Source organism: Humulus lupulus, chromosome 7 (assembly GCF_963169125.1).
Source record: "Humulus lupulus chromosome 7, drHumLupu1.1, whole genome shotgun sequence".
NCBI classification, from domain to species: Eukaryota; Viridiplantae; Streptophyta; class Magnoliopsida; order Rosales; family Cannabaceae; genus Humulus; species Humulus lupulus.
Genome location: NC_084799.1, coordinates 14,207,232 through 14,230,198, shown reverse-complemented (window position 1 = coordinate 14,230,198; position 22,967 = coordinate 14,207,232). Strand labels below are relative to the sequence as shown.

Here is a 22,967-nt window from a genome sequence, read left to right as displayed (position 1 = left end):
TTTTTGAAGTAATTTTGCACTCTGATTTAATTTTGATAATTTTTTGCAAAATAGCTTCCGACACACTAGATAGTTTGTCGAAATTTTTCAGATAGGGTTGCACATCGGGTGGGTTTTTCGGGTTCGGGTTGGTTGGGTTTAAGTTTTTTGGGTGGGAAAGATTAATGCCGAAACTACCCGAAATAATGTCAGGTGTAGTCGGGTTCGGGTTTGTTCGGGTGGGGGAGGACTAATACCGAACCCAACTGAAATGGTTTCGGATGTGGTCGAGTTTGGGGTGGGTCGGGCGTGATGGGTAAAAAAATACCTCGGTGACTAAGTGATCTCTACTGCTGGGTGCTGTCGCCGCCCTTTGCCACCTTGTCGACCACCACTGAACCGAGGCAAGACCCGCACAGAAGCTGCAAGCCTAGGATGCCAAGAGAGATGACAGAGGAGGAGAGAGGATGTGGGGTGGCGTATTGGGTCTTGGAGAAGAGAAAAGGTCGGGATGTGTGGTGGTTGCAGACCTCACAGTGGGGGGCTGTGTGGTAGTCGGTGATGAAGAAAAGGAGAGATAAAGACTGAGAGAGAGGTTGAGAGGGTCGAACGAAGAAGAGAAAGGGAGAGGGAAAGAAGAGAGAGGGGGAGAGGCAGGGGTAATGATTAGAATAGGGTTATTATTATTTTTTATTTTAAATCTAAAAAACACTTAAAAAGAACTAAAATATAAAAAAAAAAAAAATCAAGTGCACCCAAACCCGACCTCGACGCGAATACGATCGGGTGTATAAATAACACCCGAACTCGACTCGAAGTATAGGTCGGGTTGAGCCCGATTAGACCCGAACAGTTGAGTTTTGTTTTTTTTTTTGGATTTTGCAGGTCGGGTTTGGGTGCAGCGGGTTTTCGGGTATTGATGTGCATCCCTAATTTGGTGAAATTTTAGACATAGGTTATTTTGTAAAAAATTATCACAACTAGACCAGAGTGATAAATGACTTAAAAAAAAAGATCATTTTCACCAATTATTCTATCTTAATTTACATATTATGACGTGTAATTAATTTCAACTATACAATGAAAGATGATATGATCTCTACTTAAAAATATTCATGGTTAAAACTAAATATATATTATAGTGTATAATTAGAGTGTATAAATTAAAAGTGTGTATTTTTTAATAAAATAGGTCTTTTAAGTCTTAAGAGTACTGTCATTCTACAGTGTTAGGAAATTATCATTTTCATTTTTCCCTCATGATTTTATGCAGTTTACACAATTTTTCTTCCCATTCCAAATTTTAATAAACAATTGAATGATTCTCTCCCCCACAATGAAACATTCTTCTTTGCTATGCATATATAAACTGCATGCATGTTATCACGCACTTTAGGTTTTTTTTCTCTCCTAGAAGTGATCATGCACTTTACGTTTTGCTTATTTTCTTTTCTCATGTTGTGAAGTTACTCGGCACTTTTCACGAGACTTGACCATTTCGTTTACTTGACTTGGGGTCAATTTAATATTTTATTTTTATTTATTTCATTATTAAACAATAACATCATTTAACAAAAGATTCAATAACTCGGAAGGGGCATCGCCACTTCTAATAATACGATGGGCTTGAAAACTAGAAGCTCTAGCCAAGTGATGAGCAAATGAGGAATTTTGATAAAACATTAGACAAATCAGAAATAATAAGCTTTTGCAGTCTTTGATAATTAGGCCAAACATATATACCATCTCAACTTCACTACTAATGGCTTGCACTGATGGAGCCCAAGACATACTTAATCCAACTCAATGCTTCTTTGACTCCCAGAGCTTCGGCTAAGTACTTGAGGTTTAACTCTTCCAGCTTTGCTAAACACCCTTGCCTCTATTAAATTTCCCTCTGAATTTCTTTCCACACAATTGAATCCATGTCTACCTTCATTGTCAAAAGTAGTAGCATCTACATATATCTTGATCATGTTTTCAAGTGGCTTTGTTCAGTGCTCTTTTTTCTTCTTCGGTTAATTGTTGGTTAATATTTCCACTGTTTCCAACCGTTAGTATAGTGACCATACAAGAATGAGCATGTTTATTAAAAAAAAAAACAGTCCCCCATCTACACTATTCTTATCTTTAATGTGTGTTTCTTGTATGCAATCATGATATCCTTTACTGCATGTTTGGTTACCGGAATTGATATTGGAATGGAATCACATATTCTATTCCTTTGTTTGCTTTGGAATTTTAATTTTTGGAATAACTTTCCAATAGAGTTAAAGTTTCTTTAGATGGTGGAATTTGCATACAAGGTCCTTTCCAAAATAATATTAAAAGTAAAATGTTTGTCAAAAAATAAATAAAAGTAAAACCACCATTTTACCCAAGCCTTTTTCTACACAAATTAGGAATTAAAACCCTATTAACTATTGCTTCATATTAAAAACATTAGGGTTATTATATTTGTACTCCAAAATTTGATTAAGACACCTTATTTTTATTAAAAATTCATATATAATATATATTTTTATCAACTTATGCTTATATTTTTCTAATTTTTTTTTCTTTTTCATATTCTACAAAATACATATAAATAATATATATTTTAAATATTTATATAAAATAAAAATTAAAACAGAAAAAATATAAATTTTTTTTACAAAAAGAGTTTTTTTTCTAAAAAATTATACATTACTTAAAAAAAAATATGAAAATAAGATAAAATAAAGTTATTGAAATTAACAACAAAATAATTTAAAGAATATAAAAAAATATATATATTGAGAAAAAGTGTTAAAAATAATTTTTTGTAATTAATGGGGTGACTATATTAATTTTTGGGGTGCAAATATAATGATCCAAACATAATGTAGGTAATGGTAATTCAAACGATCCTAGATTATCCCAATATGTAGAATTATAAATTATATACTATATTTGGTAGTTTTATATTCGGTCATATTTTATTATTATTTATTTAAAATTTATCATTGTGTTAATACATTCAAAATTATTTTTAGTCTATTATAATCTAAATAATATTTCTAATTTAAAAAAGATAATTTAAAGTATCTAAAAGAGTAATATTATTTTCTATTGTATTTAAATCATAAATATATTTTTAATTTACTTATATTTTGTATATTAAAAAAAATAAAATAGAGATATTTTGGCCAATACACCACTCATTATTCCATTTCATTCCAACACCAAAACAAACAAAATAATTATGATTCCAATATTTATTCTAAAACTAAATCAAACAACATAATAACATTCCCATTACCATTCTTATCACATTTCAAATACTATTATAATTTCATTCCACTGAACAAGCAAATACCACCTTAATACCATTTATAATTAATAATAACACAAAACAAAATTATCACTATAAGGTAAACCTAAAAAAATCCTGGATGGTTGTTATAGTAGGGTGGGATATGGGTGGATGCTCCTTGTTCCCGCAACCCTAGTCGTGGTTCAAAGCTTTAGAGGGTGGTTGTCCTTGCTTTCGCAATATGGTCATGGGTTTTTGGCCTCTCGAGTCTGCCTAGCTCCGTGGTGTTCCGCCAACGCGATGGCAGCTAGCTAGGAAGAAGGTGGCTAAGTTATGCTTCCTGATTTATCTACCCCATCATGCTTGGACTACTGGTTTTCGGAGTGCTTGACCTACAAATTTGGGTTGTTTTAGACCATCTCCAAAGTTGGGTTTCTCCAAAGTTGGGTTTTATGTAAGATTTATAATAGCTCTATTAATTCAACCAAAATAATAAAATAATAATGATATCGATCATCAAAGTCATTTCATATTCCGATGAGATGATCGAGATATTGTTGAAACTTTTTGTTATGAATTATTAAAAATAGGAAAATGTCTTTGAGTTCCTTTAGTACTGAGTTACCTAATATTATTTTTAGCACTTTTTTGGAGGTGTACATAGTGGTGACTTTAGCTTTGGGGATGTACCTCAGGGATTACACGAGTGCTCGCCTTACCACCACAAGTGCGTTGTGTCTTAAAGAAAGCAACTTAGTCTGCAAGTAATTTCGTTCCTCTCGTTTTCTACAGAGTCATTTCGTTGACTTCAAGTCTTTTGCAATAAGTACAATATCAATGAAGCTTAATTTCTAAGTGGAAGAGTACTGAATCTGGAAGCCTTGCAGTGGAAGGTCATGTGGTCCTGTGGAAAATAATGGACATACATATATATATATATATATATGTATATTGAGGTCTTTTTCATTGAATATATAGACTAGAGTAGGTCATCAATGTTGGAAGTCTTACTCCATTGTCCATAAATAGAAGATGGTATAGTTTTTGGCATTTCCCAAAAAAGTGGGTCGTTTTCTAGATATATATTATCTGCTGCAATCTTCAGTTAATTCCACATCTATATATAATTATATTATAAAACGTAAACGTAAGGGAATGGTTGTTGTCGTGTCTATCAATTCGTTTGGTCCTCATTAACGTCAACTTTATGATTTCATTGTAGTTGAAGAGGTACGTAGGAAAAGCAGATGTCAACTCCTTTTCACTAAATATCCTTCGAGAGCTTTTGACAGAAGATTTTGAACCCAAATTATTTGAACATGGTTAATTAATAAAAGACTTCACACGCTTAAATTTAATGTGCACTGAAACGAGTTTGGGTTTTGAGAGAATTTCACAGTTCAAATTCAACATGCGTGTTTGAAATTTACTGGAATCGCCCTCTCACAACTATGAAAAGTACAGTATCATTTATAGCTAGTTCTATTCAGTTAGAAAAACCTCAAATCTCAAGTATACATTATGTACTACGTTGTTTACTATTGGCCGGAAATTTTCCAACCAAATTCAAAATGAGTAAAAGACTCAGTAGGTAGTTTTTTCAAGGTAAATTACACAATAGTTGAAGTCAAATTTGAGAAAGAGCAATTGTACGCGAAGATAATGCAAATAAACGTCGAATATTGTTTTTTTTTTTTTTGAAGGAATGATATATTGTTAATGTGTTCGGCTTTGACGAATGACATATGTTAACAATTATAGTATTTTGAGTAACATGTTCACACAAAATACTGTATTTACCAAAAAAAAAAGAGAAATAACAAATTCATTTTTTTTTTCAATTAATTATTACGTGGAGGAGGGATTTAACTTAAGGTTATGCTGTTCTATCAGTGTTTTAGACAGATGTTTGGATACCGATCGAAACTCTATTCCAACTACGTTAAGACAGGTGTTTTTGGATGTTGCGACACTAGGCAACGAAATTTGAAGCTGTAATTTCCTTTCTTGTTTTATTTATGAGTTGTAATGTGGTGTAAAGTCAAATAATTGTATTTTCTTGATTGGTTTTTGTTATTTCTTTGTAATAAAGTGTTAGAATTATTATATGGACTAATATAATCATAAATATTATTTCATAATCACAACTATTAACTAAAGTGTCTATCAATTAACAATAACCATAATGGGATGGTTCACACTTACTAATTGTATTAGAGACACATGGTGGCATCCTAATGACTATGTGTTGGCTCATTAAACTATAGTCCACCATCTCTATTATAATGAGCCCAATTAGCCCAATAATACCCCTTAGGGTAAGATGGCATAATACATATGGTGTATGTAGTGGTAATTGGGTGTAAGGTGGTATTTGGTAAGGGTTTGCTCTCCATAAGCACTCTCTTGTATTACATTTGTTCTTGTGTGTTGTTTTGGGCAGATTCAAAGGGATAAAGATGAGCATTGGAAATTCAATGTCAAGCGTAGGAGGTATGTCATCTTTGTGTAATTAATGTCCTAAATAAAATGTGATCTTGGTTCTTGCATGAGCATTGACTATTGTTGTTAAATCTGATTTATGATTATAATGCTCATAATGTGTTTCTAATCTATCAATTAGTATCATGAGCAAGGTCATTTGATTTTTAGGGCATGTATTTTAGACATAAAATCATTTTTTTAAATCTGATTTTTGCACAAAATTTCGAAATAATGCTATTCTAATGTGGGAAATCGGGTTTGATAATGAGTGTTGAGTTTTAACTAATTTTTTGGGCAAAAATTTCATGTTTGTTGCTGTGAAAACCAAGCTTTTATTGAAGCTCATCAATGGAGGAAACCCATTTCGGCTTCATAGTTCTTTGATAGTTTTTCGGGTAGAATGGATGGTAAAAATCGAATGGAGAAGGGAAGAAAACCTAAGTGACGGTGGCCAAAATGGTGGTTGTAGATGGTAGTTTCAGGCTGGTCGGACCGTGACCCGTGCGCCTGGTTTGGAGTTCAGGGACGACACAAACGACGTGTCGTTTCTTCAACATATTGGGCTGTCGTTTTTATCAAACGACATGTCATTTTAAAAATGAAATGTCGTACAGACATTTTTTTTTTTTTTAAAACAGAGGCATTTTTCACTACTAGAAAAAATTCTTTTAATAACACCGAAAATGTGTTATCAAAACATACGATAACACTTTCTGATGTATTAAGACCGACTATGTTATCGTAGGTCAGGGTACTTTACATAACACTTTATCAGTGTTATACAGATGTGTTATTGTACTGTCAACGATAACACAATTTCTGTGTTATTTTAATATATAGATAAGTGTTTAATTATGTTATTTATAGTCGATTATATAACACTTTTTTTGTGTTATACTACACTCTAGTATAACATTTTTTTTGTGTTATACTATACTTTAGTATAACACTTTTTTTGTGTTATACTACACTTTAGTATAACACATTTTTTTGTGTTATACTACACTTTAGTATAACACATGTGTTATATTAGCTTAGAGAAACATAATCTTTTTTTACTTGCACAAAACTATGAAAACAAATATGAAAGTTGAAGCCAAATAAGGTAACATAAATAGATTTTTATTAATTACTCATATGTAATTACAATATTTAGTATACTAGTCTAGGCTTAAGAAATCATATTACAACATAATTTATGCCCAATTCTGATTCCTTTATCACTAAATACAAAACAAGAAATGTATACAAAAATTAGTGAAATACATTCTTTCATTCTAAAGGCCTCAACTATAAATGTTGTCAAGAATTGCTCCAAAGAAATCATCTCAATATACCTGCACATTGTAAAAAAAAAATCCTTTTATTATTAAGAACATAAGACTTAAGCTAGTTTCCACCTGTAAGCATATAAAGTTTAAATTAAATTTGTAATAACTCCAAAACTTGACGAAACAGCAGGGTATAGCAAGATGTACTACCATGCAAAACGACTGAAGCAACAAAACATGCAACTTAAAACAATAAGCTAAACAAACAAAGAGAAAATTCCACTTCCATAGTTATGAAGATTTAAAGCAACAATAGCTCTTACACTAGAGGAACACATAATTACAAAATGAGATTTATAGAATAAGAATATCAATGAAAAATGTATAAATGATGATAATACTTAGCGACAGAGATGGTACTTATCTAAGAAGAATAAGAAGAAACACATTGCTAGATAAAATTATATTGCAAATAAAACAAACTCACAAACGTACCTTGACGGAACAGTAATTTGCTCCCATTCTGAGCAATTGACCTTTTTGACATGCAGCCTTAAAATATTTGTTAGTCCCCTGAGCCAAAAAAGTATTAAGACGTGTAAGCAAATACAGATTATGATCAAGGCAGAATATTATTACTCTTAATGACTACAGCTCTGAACAAATTATCAACCACAACAGGAGAGAATCATTTAAAAATATGCTTTGTGCTTTCACCCCTTGAGCCCCAGTAATTTTAGAAGGAGAAAAGCACAAGAGAATAAAATTAAATCAAAGTGGAATCCTACTTGCTGATAAATTATTTCCATCAGCAAACAACAAATCATAAAGCAGAACAACCCTCTTAACAAAACAAACACCTTAAACTTAAAGATATTTCACCTTAATCGTGGATCACTTGTACAAGGTGTAAAGAACCAACCTTGACCGCAACTATAACCATAATAGATCAGCTGCGACGATCAATTAGAAGAGTTTAGCTGGTAAAATAAATAAGCATTGTGCTTTTTTTCCAGCAGGGTACATTTACATCAAGATACAAATATCCAAATAACAATTTTAGTTCTAAAAAATCATTGGTAATAGTCCGTAATCATAAGACTTTTCACATAATAAGATAACAAACCAAACCTTATTAGAAATTGGTCCTTGTGCCAGGTAAGGTTTCTCATTACGTAAATGATGAAAGCCGTAAGCCACCTGAGCATCCATTCCTGTAATATAGATCCAAAAAATAAGGAGGCTTGTGTAGAATGATAAAAAATACAGCCCTGGTCTGCTTCATATAAAACTAAGAGGGAGAGAACCACACACACACATATACTAATACAGAATAATTATCAGCTCTTAGACAAGTCAAAAATCACACAAACATACCTATGCTAAAGTAATTATAAAATACTCCTTCATAACAAGTCTTTTTCTCAGGCAACTCCCCTTCAATCTCCAACCCCTACATTTAAATACATTTCACCTATTTAGGTTAATTTGTTCACATGAAAATAAATAAATTTAATACTTCACATTTTACAAAGACTAACACAAAACATATTCTAAGTTTAATATGCAGCACATCAAAGATTTCAAAACAAAGTTCATTTTCTTACAAGCAATTAAAAAATAGCTTTAAAAAAAGTTAAATTTTCCATGTTTATATTGTTTTATATATCTTGACGATTAGAATAAATCTCTCTAGATACAAACACTAGAATGAAAACAGGAAAAAAAAAACAATTAATTACATCAAAACTTCAAAAATCCCATCAACTAGCCTCTACAATTTTATTTTTCTGCATGAATTATAAGATTCAAAAGAATGATGCACGAGAAATTGCCTAATGTCACATCTAGCATTATACACAATCCAAAGCAAAGTAATAGATTATATGCTATAATGCTATATAGTCCACCTTCTCACTGATTATTCTTACTTAAAAAAAAACTTTTGTGAGGCTTGAACAATATGAGAACCTAATATTTCATAGTAGAGCAACAACACAGATATTAGGCCCATAACGCAACCTGATCGTTATAATGGCAGAGCATTAATCAACAATGGTCTGCAAAGCAACAGCACAAAGTCCAATCTTTCATAGCAGAGCAACAGCACAAAGTCCAATCTTTCAGATATCTGCAGCAGTAACAACAATGGCAGAGCATTAATCAATTAACAGCTCAATCACAGAACACTAATCGAACGGTTAAGCATAAATATTCATAGAAGTGATCTAACCTTCTCAGTAGATCCAAACTGTACTAGTCCTCGTGGTTCAACCGGTACTACCACAATGGTCTGCAAAGTGAGTTTGATTGTTAATAATTCTGAGTTGTGAGCTAGAATCGAACAACTTTGACAACATATGAGAAGAAACCATAAAATTTATAACACAAGTTTCTACCATACTAATCTCAATTAAAGTACTCAAAAAGAAAAAAATTGTACCTTTATTCCAGAGGAAAAATGATAGCAAACCTCAGAATCATCCTGTAGAGTGAAAGAAAATTCACAAAATAAGCAAACATAACAAGAATTCTAACTTCAAAAAATTCAACATATGTATGTGATTTCAACTCTAAAAACTGAAAAAGAAAGAAGAAATACCTGAAATGTGTGTTTATTTTCAATAGATCTGAAAGAATTCCATTCCCCACTTGGCCCATCAGCTTGAATCCATTGGTACTTCCCATTTAAAGCAGTTTGACCAATAATTCTACATTGACACATATACAAACAACAAACATTAATGTATAGTTTCATGAAAATTCAGAGAAGCATCAAAATATGAGCAATGCAGAAGAAAGAGCACATTGTCCAACCATGGAAAACAGAAAAATTATATAAGTTTCATGCAAGTCAACACCTGAAATCAAGAATTTCAACATCTAGGAGTAATTATACACAATTATGTTAGGAAAAGAGATGCTTACCGCCCATGTAAAAAGAAGGCTGAATTTTTCCCTTTCCTTTCCTGTGTTCACCAACTGAAAACAGACAAAGTCTACTAAGTAACTTTCTAACAACAATATCATATTCTAGATCATGCTGAAATATTCACACACTTATTTAAGTTACACTTGTATAGAATTTAAAAATAAAGGTTATATTTCTGTATTAATTATGCTCGTGCTAAAAATTCCTACACAATCTAATGCATCAAATTTTAACAATAAGACCTACTTCTAACATTCGATATGAAAATACCAAGTTACCAACCTAATAGCTTCAGGATCATTTTTTAAAGCCTGCAAATGCTCAGAATTGGTTGACAGACCACCATTGGAAGACACTCTTTCTGTTTTACCTGAGTCACTGATGTCTCGTGATTGTGTGACTGAACACTGTGTTGATGAACGTTTAATGGCATAAGAAGCTGCACTCTCATCTTCATTTATCTCTTCAATTACTAAGCCTAAAAATAAATCAAAAATAAAATAAAACTTACAAAGTTTAACATAAAGCTCCATACGAACTTCATGCAAAGTAATGAACTAACATCAACTGAAAATAAAATAAGTACAAAATTAACAAACCTCTTGGTGCATGTGCACCTCCCTCCTTCAGTAATCTTTCCTCAGCATCCCTGTTAAAACAATATATGCTAGTTAAAAAAAGAAAAAGAAGGAACAATTGATGTTAATCTGCTATAACAAAGTCCAAGAAGATCATTCACAAGAAATCACACCTCAAGACCTCTGCAATTGTTTCATCATCAGGAGAAACTTCATGAGCCTTGATAAGATCAGAGACAGCATCCTAACAACAAGAATGTCCCCCAATGGTTGGCAGGGCAAATGTATAAACATCCTTCAGAAGACATTTATTATAAGCATTATTTTCTGAAACAATTTTTTTATTATAAGATCAGAACTGATAGATTGAAAATGAGAAAATACAAAAGCAATATTAGATAACAAACAGTCCTCTAGCTTTGGTGCTATTATTATAAATGTCTTGATTATTAATCACAGTTGACTGATATATAGTATAATAGAAAGAAAAAGGAAGACAACTTAATACCTCATAACCTTCCTTTATGCATTCATCAAACTGCTTTGTTTTCAAGTAACAAAAAATGGAAAATTGCCCGTCCTCTAAGTCACACTAATAATTTTTTAAGCTATAAACGAAACTACTATATAGGATTTGGGCCACAGCTTTCCTATCAGTAAGAGGGTTAAAGCTTATGGAAGGTAGTTGTTTCAGTTGAGGCATCTAGCCAACTTGCATAGGCCTCATCTCTATAGAAAGCAATGAAAAATATTTCCCTATAACTTGCTGAAGGTTTTCCTTTCATCTCTAAAGGGAACCACAAGCGAATTTGGCAAATAGGTTCCTGATCTAAAGGTCTCAGGTATACATATCCTATAACTATAATAATGGGGTATTCTTTCCCTTTTAAGTACTTTCTGCTCCCTGTTTATCAAAACGAAAGTTAAGATTGCTAACATCCTGTGGTGCTAGTAATTATTAATAAAGTTGGTGTACCAAACAAATAAAATAGTTCATTTCGTTTTGGCAGCACTACAAATGACAAAATCCACACTACCCTCTAAGTCAATAAAACAAAAGTTAATGAATTTAACGTTCAAAATGTATTGAGAATAAAACTTAAGCTTAGGCATACTATCTTTCATCGTGTACGTGGCCAACTTAATGCAATGCTTACTGAGCCATAAAAATTAAGAATCTCAATGTTAACATTAAAATTTCTCAAAATGCAAAAGTAAAAGATCAGAAAAAACAAACCTGTTTCTTCAGCATCTGAGCTCCATTCAATTCATAAGTGATATGGGCATCAAGACGTGTACGAATAGCTGCTATCTCTTCAGGCGTTGAGTTAGCCATCTTACAGTAGGATTTGAACCTTTCCTCCCACACAAACTCACACACCCAACCACTTGAGTTAGCCAAGTGACTATAATTAATTTTATTTAAAATATTAATTTTGCAATTTTGTTAAACTAAATTATTTTGAATTTATTAATATAATTTATTGATCAAAACAAAAATAAATATAAAAATTTCCCACAACTTGACAACCCAGCTCAACCTAATAAAGCATGTGCAAAATCCACAAATTTCCAATGCGCCAAAATGACAGATTAGAATTCGATCTTTAAAGTTATCATTGTCATTTCATAATATTTTTTCCACGTGATGAAATTGGGAAAAAGAAAAATGACAATTTAAAATTACATCTAAGAGACAGAATTAGAGGGAAGTACCACTCTAATTAATGATTTTTGGAAACAATAAAAATTTAACTAGTGTATCATGCTAAAAAACATTATGAATATAGTATTATTATTGAGGGAAATGCTTTGTAAAGATAAATTTAATGAAAAAGTTTGTGAAATAATTTTCAAAAGAACTATTTGCAAGTTAGCTTCTATTTTAAGGATGTTTCAAGGATTTATGCTGATCAAAGTAGTCTTCTCAACAACACTCGTACATACTTCTCAGGGTGTCAAGTGTATTGAGAAGATTATTTCGAAAACAATATTTTAACATAAGCTATTTTGGCAAGGTAATGTTTTAAGTTCATTTTTCTATGACAAGTTTATTATAATTATGATTTCTAAAGTTCCAATAAAGATTTCATGAGATATCTATTTATATTAATTATATTAAAAAAAAAAGAGGAAAAAGATAATGCTAGTAATTCTAACTCCAAGATGTTAATATCAATCGATGTAGCATATTAGTTGCAACATTTTCAGTTGGTGAATTTATAACATTCATATGATACATCAAATGAATGTATGACAAACTCACCTACCACATCAATTGGTATCAAAATTCAGGATCCTCAGCATTGTTAGCAGTTAAAAAAACATCCAAACATTGAGTATTTTTTTTTACTATTGTAAGTGATCTAATGCTTGAATCAATGGATTCTTATATGATATATCATGTCCCCATTTTCTGCTCCTCTATATCTCACCACTCACCAGCAAACAACTCAATTAAATGACAATCAATGCACATGTAAGGATAAATAAATAAAACAAAATATCATTTTGTGGTGGGACATAGAACAAACAGAGAAAAATGGGAACAATAGATTTGAATCCTAAATCAATGCAATTTGAGTCAAAGCACAAAAATCGAGGTATACCCAAAAATGAGCGCCAAACAAATTAAATTTGGCACCATAGTTATTTACCTTCCATATGAACATATAAAACGATGTTATTGCAGCTTTGTTGCTCAAATCAACCGACTTGGCATTAGTCCAGAGTATTGAAGCCAAAATTGTGTGTCCCAATACCTAATCAAGGAAATACATATAAAAAAATCAACATTCACAGTACTAATCATCGTTGAGCCCTTGACATCGTAGCAAGAGGAAAAAACAACAAAGATAGTAATATTTGTGACAATACACCCAATCATTTTAAAGAGCTTTACTTTCTACAAAATTAGTATCTCAAACATTACCGTAATGACTTTGCTCCACAAGAAGCCAGATGATGCTCCTACTAAAAGTGCAACTGTATAAGCAATTTCAAGTAGTGAAATGCATATCCAAAACACCTGCACAATGTGATTTAGTATGGGAACAAAATAAGGTGTTCAAAAAGTGGTAACAAAATAGGCTAACATTTAATACTAACCCGCTTTTGACCCAAGCGCACTGTAAAAGATCGGATGCCATAAATCCTGTCTCCATCAATATCAGGTATATCCTACACATTATTCAACAACAGAAAAAAAAAAAAAAATATTTCAACTATGTCTGAGTTTGGTGTGCCCAACCAAGCAGAAAGGGAAAGCACACAACATAGTTCTATGGAAAAAAAACAAAAGTTGATACCTTAAATAATGCTATAACAACTGAGAAGAAGCTCATAAATGCAGTTGCAAAGATGAGAGGCCTTGAGAAGGCAGCTGGCCTTTTAAAGACATGGGTTTGAAAATCAATGCATATTTCAGTACTTGGAATCATTGAAATCTTTTCAATTTAAAAAAAAAAATTATTGAAATCTGAAACGCATTACTATTATAATTTACATGATCATAGTAACAAATGGCTAAAATATGCAACTATTTGGTAAAACAGATACCCAAATAAACATTACTCCTTCCCCTTCTATTTATATGATACATGTTCCTTTTCATTTACATTCTTAATATCTATGTCATGCATGATTTAGTTCTTTTTAGTTTATATCCATACAATAAATGGCATAATGAAAACTTATTTTTATTAAAAGACAATCAGCTTTGGGCACAAGAAATAAGAATTGGATCATGCATAGTATGAGTAGAAAGAGACATCCAAAGTTCAACTTGGCTTGCAACAAGAGGAATATATATAACATAACCTGCATGTGAAGAAAAAAAGCTAGTTGAACAATCACTGCTCGAACCGCGAGAATGCACATTGCTGCAACTAAAGCAAATCTCTTCCATCTCAAAAGGGGCACCTGACATGAAAGGTGTTAAGCTACCAAGTGAGAAACATATTCTGTAAAGTTTCCACCTTAACCTTTTGTCATTAGGTGACATAAAACTAAGTATATATTTCAAAATATTCGCTGATAAGGCATTGTATATGAAAAATTCTGAGATTAGACAAACTCACATTGGTTGAATAAGCAGTTCCCAATGCAAAACTGATGAATAGGGCCCAAAATAATGGCCATGACCCAACAATCCATCCAAGGCCAAAACTCTGAAAAATAAAGTGATAGGTAGTCAGAATATTATAGGCTGCAAATACACAATAATAAGTTTACAATATTTTGCACAATACATTAATACAGAAAGCTAATTCCCATACCAGAACAGAAAAGGATGCGACAATCATGACACCAGTTTGAATTGAATATTCCCCTGACGCCAACGAAAGATATGGCTTGTTAACCTCTGATGAAATACTCCACAGATATCTAGAGTTAGGCAATCCTTGATGTATCCCATGTAACCATGTAGAATTGTAGATAGTCTCTCTAGAAGAAAAAAAAAATATTATGACAAAGAACTAGGAACTGGTGTAGTGACCTTATGCTCAAATGTAAGAATAAAATATATGCATTTTCTTCATTCAAAATTAAGAGAATGTAAGACAGTAAGAGCTAAGAGCTACCTTGTCTATATCAATATCATACAACTGATTCAAACCAACAATGTAAATGTTCATTAAGAGGGTAGCTGCAACAGCCTGAATTGAAAAGATCAAATTCATAAGAACGAAATTCATGGTGTGAATTAAAAAAAAGTAGTTCAAAGTATTTTAAGCTTCACCTCCAACATCCCAGCAAAAAATAATGGTGAAAAGTCTGTAAGCTTCTCGACTGCAAGTAGGGAAACTGAGACTATGCTCAATGCCTGCTTCCAGAAAAAATAGGATGAGTCTCCAAAAATTGATAGGAAACAATATTATCAATAAATTGAAGTTTAAATGAATGAGATTAATATAATGACTATTCTGGGACTGCCCCACTAAATTTAAATAACCTACCGTGCCTATGACTGTATGTGGCCGAGAAAACCTATAGAAAGCATCCAAGGAATCTTTAACGGAGTTCAAAACATTTTTTGGCTCCGATTCAAGAGGTTGTCCATCAGCAGCATTAACCAGGAATCTTTTATTTGGTCTCTGGTAGGATATAGATGTTTCAATGCAATGCTTCAATGAACTGGGTTGTAACCCAGCACAGCAATGTTTTTCTCTCACATTCCAAGCTATAAACCTTGATACATTGTATGCCGCATTTGAACTTGCATTCTCAAAAAAATAAAAAAAGACATAAAAAAAATCTCACAATTAGCATATTGGAAACTGTTAACTAATTATTCCCATGAACAAAACTTTTTTTTTTTCAAAACCAAAGACAAACATATATCAAAAGCAAAACCTTTTGGAAAAAGTTCATGTTTTCAATCAAGGATAACAGAGGACCTGTTCTATTTGACCTGGTTATAGAAAATAACATCATTGAACTTATGTCCCAGCAGTGGGTTATGTCAAAAATCTAATGATTCTAATCAAAGTTTTTAACCAACTGGAAAACCAGTTGATGCAGCACAAGCACAAATGCCAATGCCCTCTAATCAGAGAGAGCAACAAAGCTTACAATAAAGCAAGTTTATACGACCCCTTTTACATTGCAGCAAGGTTGTCCATTAGTTACATTTCAGCATCAACCATTTTTCAACCCCTTTATTAAAGAATATATATGAACAGTAAACAGAGGAACTCATCCAATTTTATAACATTTTGGCTAAGTAAGATGTGTGAAGGAAGAAACTTAAGTGATTCGATAAAGGTCCTACAAGAAAAAGGGCCTAAGAAAAAAAGACAAATATGATTTCTGTTATACAAGAAAAAGAAAACATAAAAGTGTGTGAAACGATTCAACCACTGAATTAGAACCAAAAATTAAAAAACAAGATAAACTAATAAGAGGGCCTTGCTAATCACATGAAACTAGAACAAAAAATTAGAGAGTTGCACTTAAAATTTACGAACAACAGGGATTTAAAAAGAAACAACACTACTTGTATTCACTTGTACTATTTATATTAAGAAAAAAATACAAGGAAGTAGTTACATGATTTATAAGGGCACCAAATTTACCCGATTTCCAGCACAGCTAGGAAGACTCCAAAAATACACCTGGAATTTTAAAAAAACTCACAATTAGAAAAAACTCCCAATATAAACAAGTTGTAAAATAGTTTCACATCAACATGCAATTGTTGCTATCTTTTTTCTCTGCAGTGTCAACATAAACATAGAAGTCTCATTTAGTCTACTAAACAACAGCATCAAGGTAAACTACCTAAATATCCAATACTTTACAAACACATCAAACTTACAGAGGTTCTTATCTTGTCTTTTGAAACAAGATCATCGTCCACTAGACTTTGGACAACATCTTTCACGGACTGGGTAATCACACCTTTCTTTGGTCCTAATTTCTCAAGTTCCTTAAGCTGAAACCAACAATAAAATCAAGACAAGTCTTCCATTTTATTATGAAAACAAAGAAAAAAAAACTCAATGCGTTTTAAAAAAAAATCATATACTTCTTCGAGGAGATTGTTTATAAACTTATTATTAATATACCATGGTCATGAAATAACCAATAAAAAATTATAGAGCATTACATATATAAAATGGAATGCTCCAGCGAAAGACCTCTTTTCTTCGACTGTAATAAAACCCAATAATTAAAATTATTAAGAAAAAATATTCTGAATGAATAAAACACTAAATTAAACTGTCGATACTTTATTAAATTATAAGAAAGCAAATAAAATGTAGATAATAAGTATGTAATATCACTGAATCAACGACATCTAGAATCTAGATTAATATGAGTATAATAATTACTTAGAAGTCATCTAAGATTCAAAGCCATGTATCTTTTCATCAATCAAACAAAGCAGAAAACTAAAGATCGAGAATTAGGGTCCACGCCCCCATTTCCTCTTTAGTTTCTCTAATTTAAGCTTCGATGTTCTTCAAGAACTCAGAAACCCAAGAACTAAAATTGGGATTTTGAGTCATTTTTTCACAACATTTCAATAAATCAGAGGTGAAATTGGTTAACCCAAAGCCTAGGATATATCAAATCAACATAGAAAGGCTAGTTCTACCTATATCAAATCAGAATGAAGAAGAGAGAGAAGAAAGGGAGCTAGAGAGAGAGCAAGGGAAAAGCATTTGGTGATGGTGACGAGAACATTACCTAATTTCAATGTTCAAGGACAGTGGAAGGATCCATCCATCAGCCTTTCTATCTCCACAGCGCTGACCTGCACTTTCCACCTAGTTCACCGATCTCACGAGTCTGATTTGGCCAAAGCCTCCAAGGAAGATCATGCCTCCTATATCGCCTTCGAATGTGGTGTAGATTGTCTTTCGTGAAGGGGAGTGAGAGACCGAGAGAGATAGGTCTGGGAAATGAGACACGGGAAATGGGAAATGAGACACTGGAAATGGGTATACCAGGAAGAGAAATAGAGAAGAAAATGAGATACGAGAGAGTATACCAGGAAGAGAAAGAGAGAAGAAAATGAGACACGGGAGAGTATACCAGGAAGAGAAAGAGAGAAGAAAATGAGGGAAATGGGTACACGGGAGTCTACTATAGAAAAAACTTAGTGATTTGGCGCTATTTTATTTTCACTTGCCGCCTCAAATTTTCCTAATATACAATAACTCTTTTTAAATAGTATTATAATGATGTGTTATGGTAATGTGTGTTTGGTGTAGTGTTTTGGGCGCGTGGGGGCGCGTAAGTGGTCTTTTTTGGACCAATTTTGACCATTTCACTCCTTTGTCCATATCCTACCATTTGTACATGTTTATGCACAGATTAATTCATGGATTTCATGTTGGGTTTTATGCCCTTATAAAACCATGTCGGACATGTAGCACGATTTCATATTATCAATAAAAGTAGTAGAAATCATTTAGTTTGATAACCGTGTTGCTTGCTTGTTTTATTTCATGATTATTGAAATAATACAAACATTTATAAAATCCTGAACATATGGATAGATACAATTATAGTGACTAGGTCACAATGGATTATAGTTCTAATTATATGTTCAAAAGAACGAGTCCTAAGATTAGATCAGTGCATTGGATTTTCACTGATTAGGCAATCTACGATATGATCTACTTACACATTCAGGGTGTGATGTCTTGTCCAAGGCATCGACCAAGTAGATAAGATCGGATGTATTTAGTTACATCAGACTAGGACCGATATTGATCATTGGTTGATAAATAAGTATCGTTGTTATCAAATCTAATCAATGTCACAACGTTGACCATATGTTTAGTCGATCTTAATTCTAAGTGATAATATTCTGCTAATTATATTATTTAAATCTTTTGACTTGTTCTTACCAGCTTACCCTACGGTCTAGCCCATACTTACATCTTGGAGATTTATTAGTGTAATTGAGTGGGAGTATTATTCATAGATACGAAATCTATAACTTCTGTATGAGAAGTGAAAAGATGATTTCCTTAATTGCTTTGTTCAAAAGGTTAAATGATTGAGATCTCATTTCTGTGATTAAGTTCACGGAAATATCATTTATAAGGAACTTAGTGGGAGTTAAGGATAAAATACTGATGAGGGGTAAAACGGTAATTTGCACCCAGCTCGTTAGTAAGTCATCGATAGATGATTGACTGATTGTAATGGTTATAACAATGGATAACGTATTTATGGTTTTGAAAATACGTTCTATGAATTCAAGAGATCAATTCTGAGTCTATAGTGGAGTCACGAGGAATTAATAAGTTAGTGAAATTATTCGTAAATAAATTCACGGTAACTTGTTGGAGCTTGATTTTATGGATCCACGGTCCCCGCATCACCTTTGAGTAAATCATCTAGAATGTCTCAATTAATTGATTTAATTATCAATTAGGATTTTTTAAATTTGACTAGGTCAATTTTGGAAAATTTACAGAGATATGCGATTTAGAAAATAAAAGAGAATCTTTGGGTAAATTTATTAATATTGATAAATTTGTATCAATATAAATAAATAATATTAAATCAAGTTTCAAATTATAATTAGTTAATTTGAATAAGGATTTAATTAATTAATTAAAAAATAAATAAATAAAATGTTTTGAATTTAGGCCCAGTTGGGATTTAAATTCAAAACAAAGAGATTGTGCACAAGTCCATTTATGGCAGCCCAAGGCTTTTATTTTTGTTCATTATTTTTAATTAATTTAAAGTTAAATAAATCTCATTAAGTTGCATATATAAGGAATATGATATCTAGGGTTTTCATAAGCAAGTGAGTTTCAGTTGATTGGTAAGTGAAAACCTAGACAGTCTAACCTTTCTTGGCCTCTCTCTTCTTCTTCTCTTCAAGATCTCTATCTCATGTGTTGAGAACCAGCCCACACTAGTTCTAAGTTGATCAAAGGCTTGGTGAGGAAGACTGTATTGATGATCTTGTTCAATCTCTTGATAATACTTTGCTACAGAAAGGAATCAATGGTTAGAGAGATTGAAAGATGGAGTTGTTCCAGTTCCGCTGCGTAATGTAAGTTTTTACTTTACTCTGTATTTGTATCAATTTCATAGGAGCATGTTCTAGGAATTTGCATGTTTTTTTATAATATGTAAATTGTATGAAAATAAATAAAGATCCTGCAATGATTTTTTCCAACATTTCATTTCATAATTGTATTTACATATAATCTTTTTGTGGCATAAACATGATTATTTGTTGACAATGGTGAATGCTTATTGTCTTACCTGTCGTAAGATTAAGCATGCTAAACTATTCAGTGATGAGGAACATTTAAATATCTATTTATTTAAATTTTGTGTTTTTTCCTCCAAAATCATATTAAATTCCATATGAGTAATTAATTATTCTATCAATAATAATTGCGTGGTAAGGATGCTTAATATGGTGAAGAAAATCTATTGAATTTTATGAACCACAATTTGTCTATCCTCTAGATAGTAAATTAATGTATCTGGTCATAATGTTTAATAGATTGTTCTTACCTGTGAATGAGTTCTATCTTTTGTTTATTTAAGAACTCTAGCATATACAATGATCATTTGTTATTTTACGATCATTTGTTTATGAGAAAAAAGCACAAATGACATGATTTTGTTATAACATGCATTTAATAGTTATTGCTCTTGTTTCTCATTCAACTCTAAGATATTCTAAAGCCTCTGCTGTCTTGACATGCGACCAACCACAAGTAGTGGGTTGAGTCTATCACGATGAACTTGAATTTCATGAAAATGGACTTGGTCTTGAGAATTGATGCACCATCTAAGCCTGTTGATGATGCTACTGAGAAGGATAAGACATTCTATGAGAACTGGGAACACTCCAATCATTGTTGCTTGATGCTCATGAGATATCACATGGATGAATCCATTCGTGATAATATTCCTAAGTTTGAAAATGCAAAAGATTTTCTAGCTGCCATTAAGGAAAAGTACAAGAAATTCTCAAAGAATGAGAAGAATGAACACTTGAACATGCTCCATCACACCATTTATGATGGTTCAAGTGACATCAGGGCTCACATTGACAATCTCATGGGCTATTATCAAAAACTTAAGGCCATGGGTATGGACATTGGTGAGGATTACATGGTATGGTTGGTTGTGACAGTCAGAATCCCGTGATCCGCAAGGAGAAAGACCGGGTAAAAGCTGTGCAATCCCGCATCGCCTGGGGAAGGTCATGTGTGATGATTCTAAGACTGTGTAGGTATGGGACTACACAGTTGAAGATGACTTAAATGGATTGATAGATACCACTTATGCCAACAAGATGCATCTTCTTTTCGGTAGCTCATCACTTGAGAACTGCAAAGTTAAGCGTGCTTGACCTGGAGTAATCTCATGATAGGTGACCTCCTGGGAAGTTTTCCCAGGAAGCGTGCGAGTGAGGACAAAGCACGCTGGAAAGACTCGTGTTGGTTTGCAAGGCCAATCGTCATTCCAGGAAGCAGCCATAGTGACGTGGGGCATTACATTGGTGATGGAGACCATTCCATCTCAGTTTGATGTGACCAGATCAAGCTACAATGCTCAGAAAAGAGCAATGGACTGTTGGGGAGATGTTTGCTATTCTTGCCAAGGAAGAGGAGGACATGACAAGAGGTAGGGCAAGAAGCATCTCTATGTTGACAAATCCTAACAATCCAAACAATCCTCACGAAGGAAAGTTCACTTCCAATAACTCTAGTGACCAAAAGCCTCCTACGAAGAAAGCTTTTAGTTCTAAAGGGAATGAACAGTCAGACTCATCCCTAATGGTCATAAGAATGAGTTTTTCAAAGGGAAGTGCAACTTTTGCCAAAACTTTGGGCACGAGAAAGTTGATTGTCGAAAGCTCAAAGCTCACATGTAACGCCCTGGATAGCCAAGACCGTTACACTGTGTGTTTATAAAGTGCCAGACTTGCTAACCAAGTCATTAAAGTAAAAACGTGTTACTGAAATAGTAGAGGAACTAGGGTTAAAAGTGTTTTGGTCTCAAAAGTTACATTTTCATTACTAAACATTGTCTCGTTACTTGGGATCCCAAAAATGACAGTTTAAAGGTCATTTACAAAATTTACAAGGTTTAAATACATTAGCAGCCATACTAAGGCAAAATGAGTAGTTAGGTAATCTCTGTCATGACACACTAATCAATCATGGTGATCGAACGGCTGGCTATGTACATTTCACCTCGGAGCTCTCCACCTCAGGCCTGGTTCAGCTTGCTCTTGCCTTTACCTGCACCACGTAGCACCCGTGAGCCAAGGCCCAGCAAGAAAACACAACAATAATAGAGCACGCACATCTAGCTGTCAAGTCAATTACACATATAGCATCTCATAAACTCAAGCATATCAATAGTCAAGTATTTCATATACTAAGCATCTCAGCTCATAACACACAATGCACAGACGATAACCAGGGCTAGCGCTCACAGGCTGCTCCCTCTGTTATCCTATTGTTTCTGGCTCCCAGTGGCCAATTCGCGCCCCGTGCGCTAAATTCATGAACGGTACTCTTAGACCGCTTATACGTGTCCCTTGGCATAATACCAACGATGACACAAAACACCTCTCGGGAGCACTTAGTCCCATTCACAACCATACATTCGGGTGCAGTTTTCTTACCTTTAGCTTTTATATGAGTTAGTTACGGGCGATACTCCGTGAGCACGATCCGATCCTTGAGCCCTAGCTTAACACCTAGTCACAACCATGAAGAAAGACACCATCAACAACCTTAAATGAGCTTCCAAGCCAAGTTCTAGTACTCAGAACATTGAACTTCACCAAATATGGTAAAAGACTCAACCCCGAGCACCCTAGGTTAAATTCCCAAGCCTAAAATCTCAAAATCCCAAAATCCCTTAAGCGCCGCGGCATAGGCCACCCATGCCGTGGCATGGCCCCCAAACAGAGCCAACCAAGACACAAAAACAGGTAA

General features: G+C 33.1%; 2 protein-coding genes and 1 long non-coding RNA gene across 3 annotated transcripts; all 3 read right to left on the bottom strand.

The window, feature by feature from the left end:
* Positions 1 to 7,265: 7,265 nt before the first annotated feature.
* On the bottom strand, positions 7,266 to 8,483 carry LOC133791407 (diacylglycerol kinase 3-like). Its single transcript, XM_062229335.1, has 5 exons — positions 8,386 to 8,483; positions 8,140 to 8,222; positions 7,891 to 7,961; positions 7,504 to 7,581; positions 7,266 to 7,332 (listed from the first exon to the last, which is right to left on the bottom strand). The coding sequence occupies exons 2-5, from the start codon at positions 8,218 to 8,220 to the stop codon at positions 7,266 to 7,268; spliced, it is 297 nt and encodes a 98-aa protein (XP_062085319.1). The 5' UTR covers positions 8,221 to 8,222; positions 8,386 to 8,483.
* A 1,887-nt stretch (positions 8,484 to 10,370) lies between these two features.
* On the bottom strand, positions 10,371 to 10,781 carry LOC133789474 (uncharacterized). The gene is made up of 3 exons (XR_009873566.1): positions 10,692 to 10,781; positions 10,540 to 10,589; positions 10,371 to 10,418 (listed from the first exon to the last, which is right to left on the bottom strand). It is a non-coding gene; the product is annotated as an uncharacterized LOC133789474 (long non-coding RNA).
* Positions 10,782 to 13,079: 2,298 nt separating this feature from the next.
* On the bottom strand, positions 13,080 to 17,096 carry LOC133791406 (homogentisate phytyltransferase 1, chloroplastic-like). Its single transcript, XM_062229334.1, has 13 exons — positions 17,088 to 17,096; positions 16,838 to 16,954; positions 16,709 to 16,733; positions 15,477 to 15,775; positions 15,260 to 15,343; positions 15,102 to 15,176; positions 14,796 to 14,879; positions 14,598 to 14,687; positions 14,341 to 14,439; positions 13,827 to 13,925; positions 13,627 to 13,698; positions 13,451 to 13,546; positions 13,080 to 13,280 (listed from the first exon to the last, which is right to left on the bottom strand). The coding sequence occupies exons 1-13, from the start codon at positions 17,094 to 17,096 to the stop codon at positions 13,083 to 13,085; spliced, it is 1,347 nt and encodes a 448-aa protein (XP_062085318.1). The 3' UTR covers positions 13,080 to 13,082.
* Positions 17,097 to 22,967: the final 5,871 nt, after the last annotated feature.

Excerpts from the sequence above, each read along its gene's own strand:
- LOC133791406 (XM_062229334.1), bottom strand. Across the intron at positions 14,688-14,795 it reads TCGCATCCTTTTCTGTTCTG|AGTTTTGGCCTTGGATGGAT; the intron begins GTATGGGAATTA and ends TTTATTTTTCAG. Across the intron at positions 13,926-14,340 it reads TAGCTTTTTTTCTTCACATG|CAAACCCATGTCTTTAAAAG; the intron begins CAGGTTATGTTA and ends TGCATTGATTTT.
- LOC133791407 (XM_062229335.1), bottom strand. The coding sequence starts at position 8,220 with ATGGATGCTCAGGTGGCTTACGGCTTTCATCATTTACGTAATGAGAAA. Across the intron at positions 7,962-8,139 it reads AAGGACCAATTTCTAATAAG|CTGATCTATTATGGTTATAG; the intron begins GTTTGGTTTGTT and ends TGATCGTCGCAG. Across the intron at positions 7,333-7,503 it reads CAAATTACTGTTCCGTCAAG|TGTAAGAGCTATTGTTGCTT; the intron begins GTACGTTTGTGA and ends GTGTTCCTCTAG.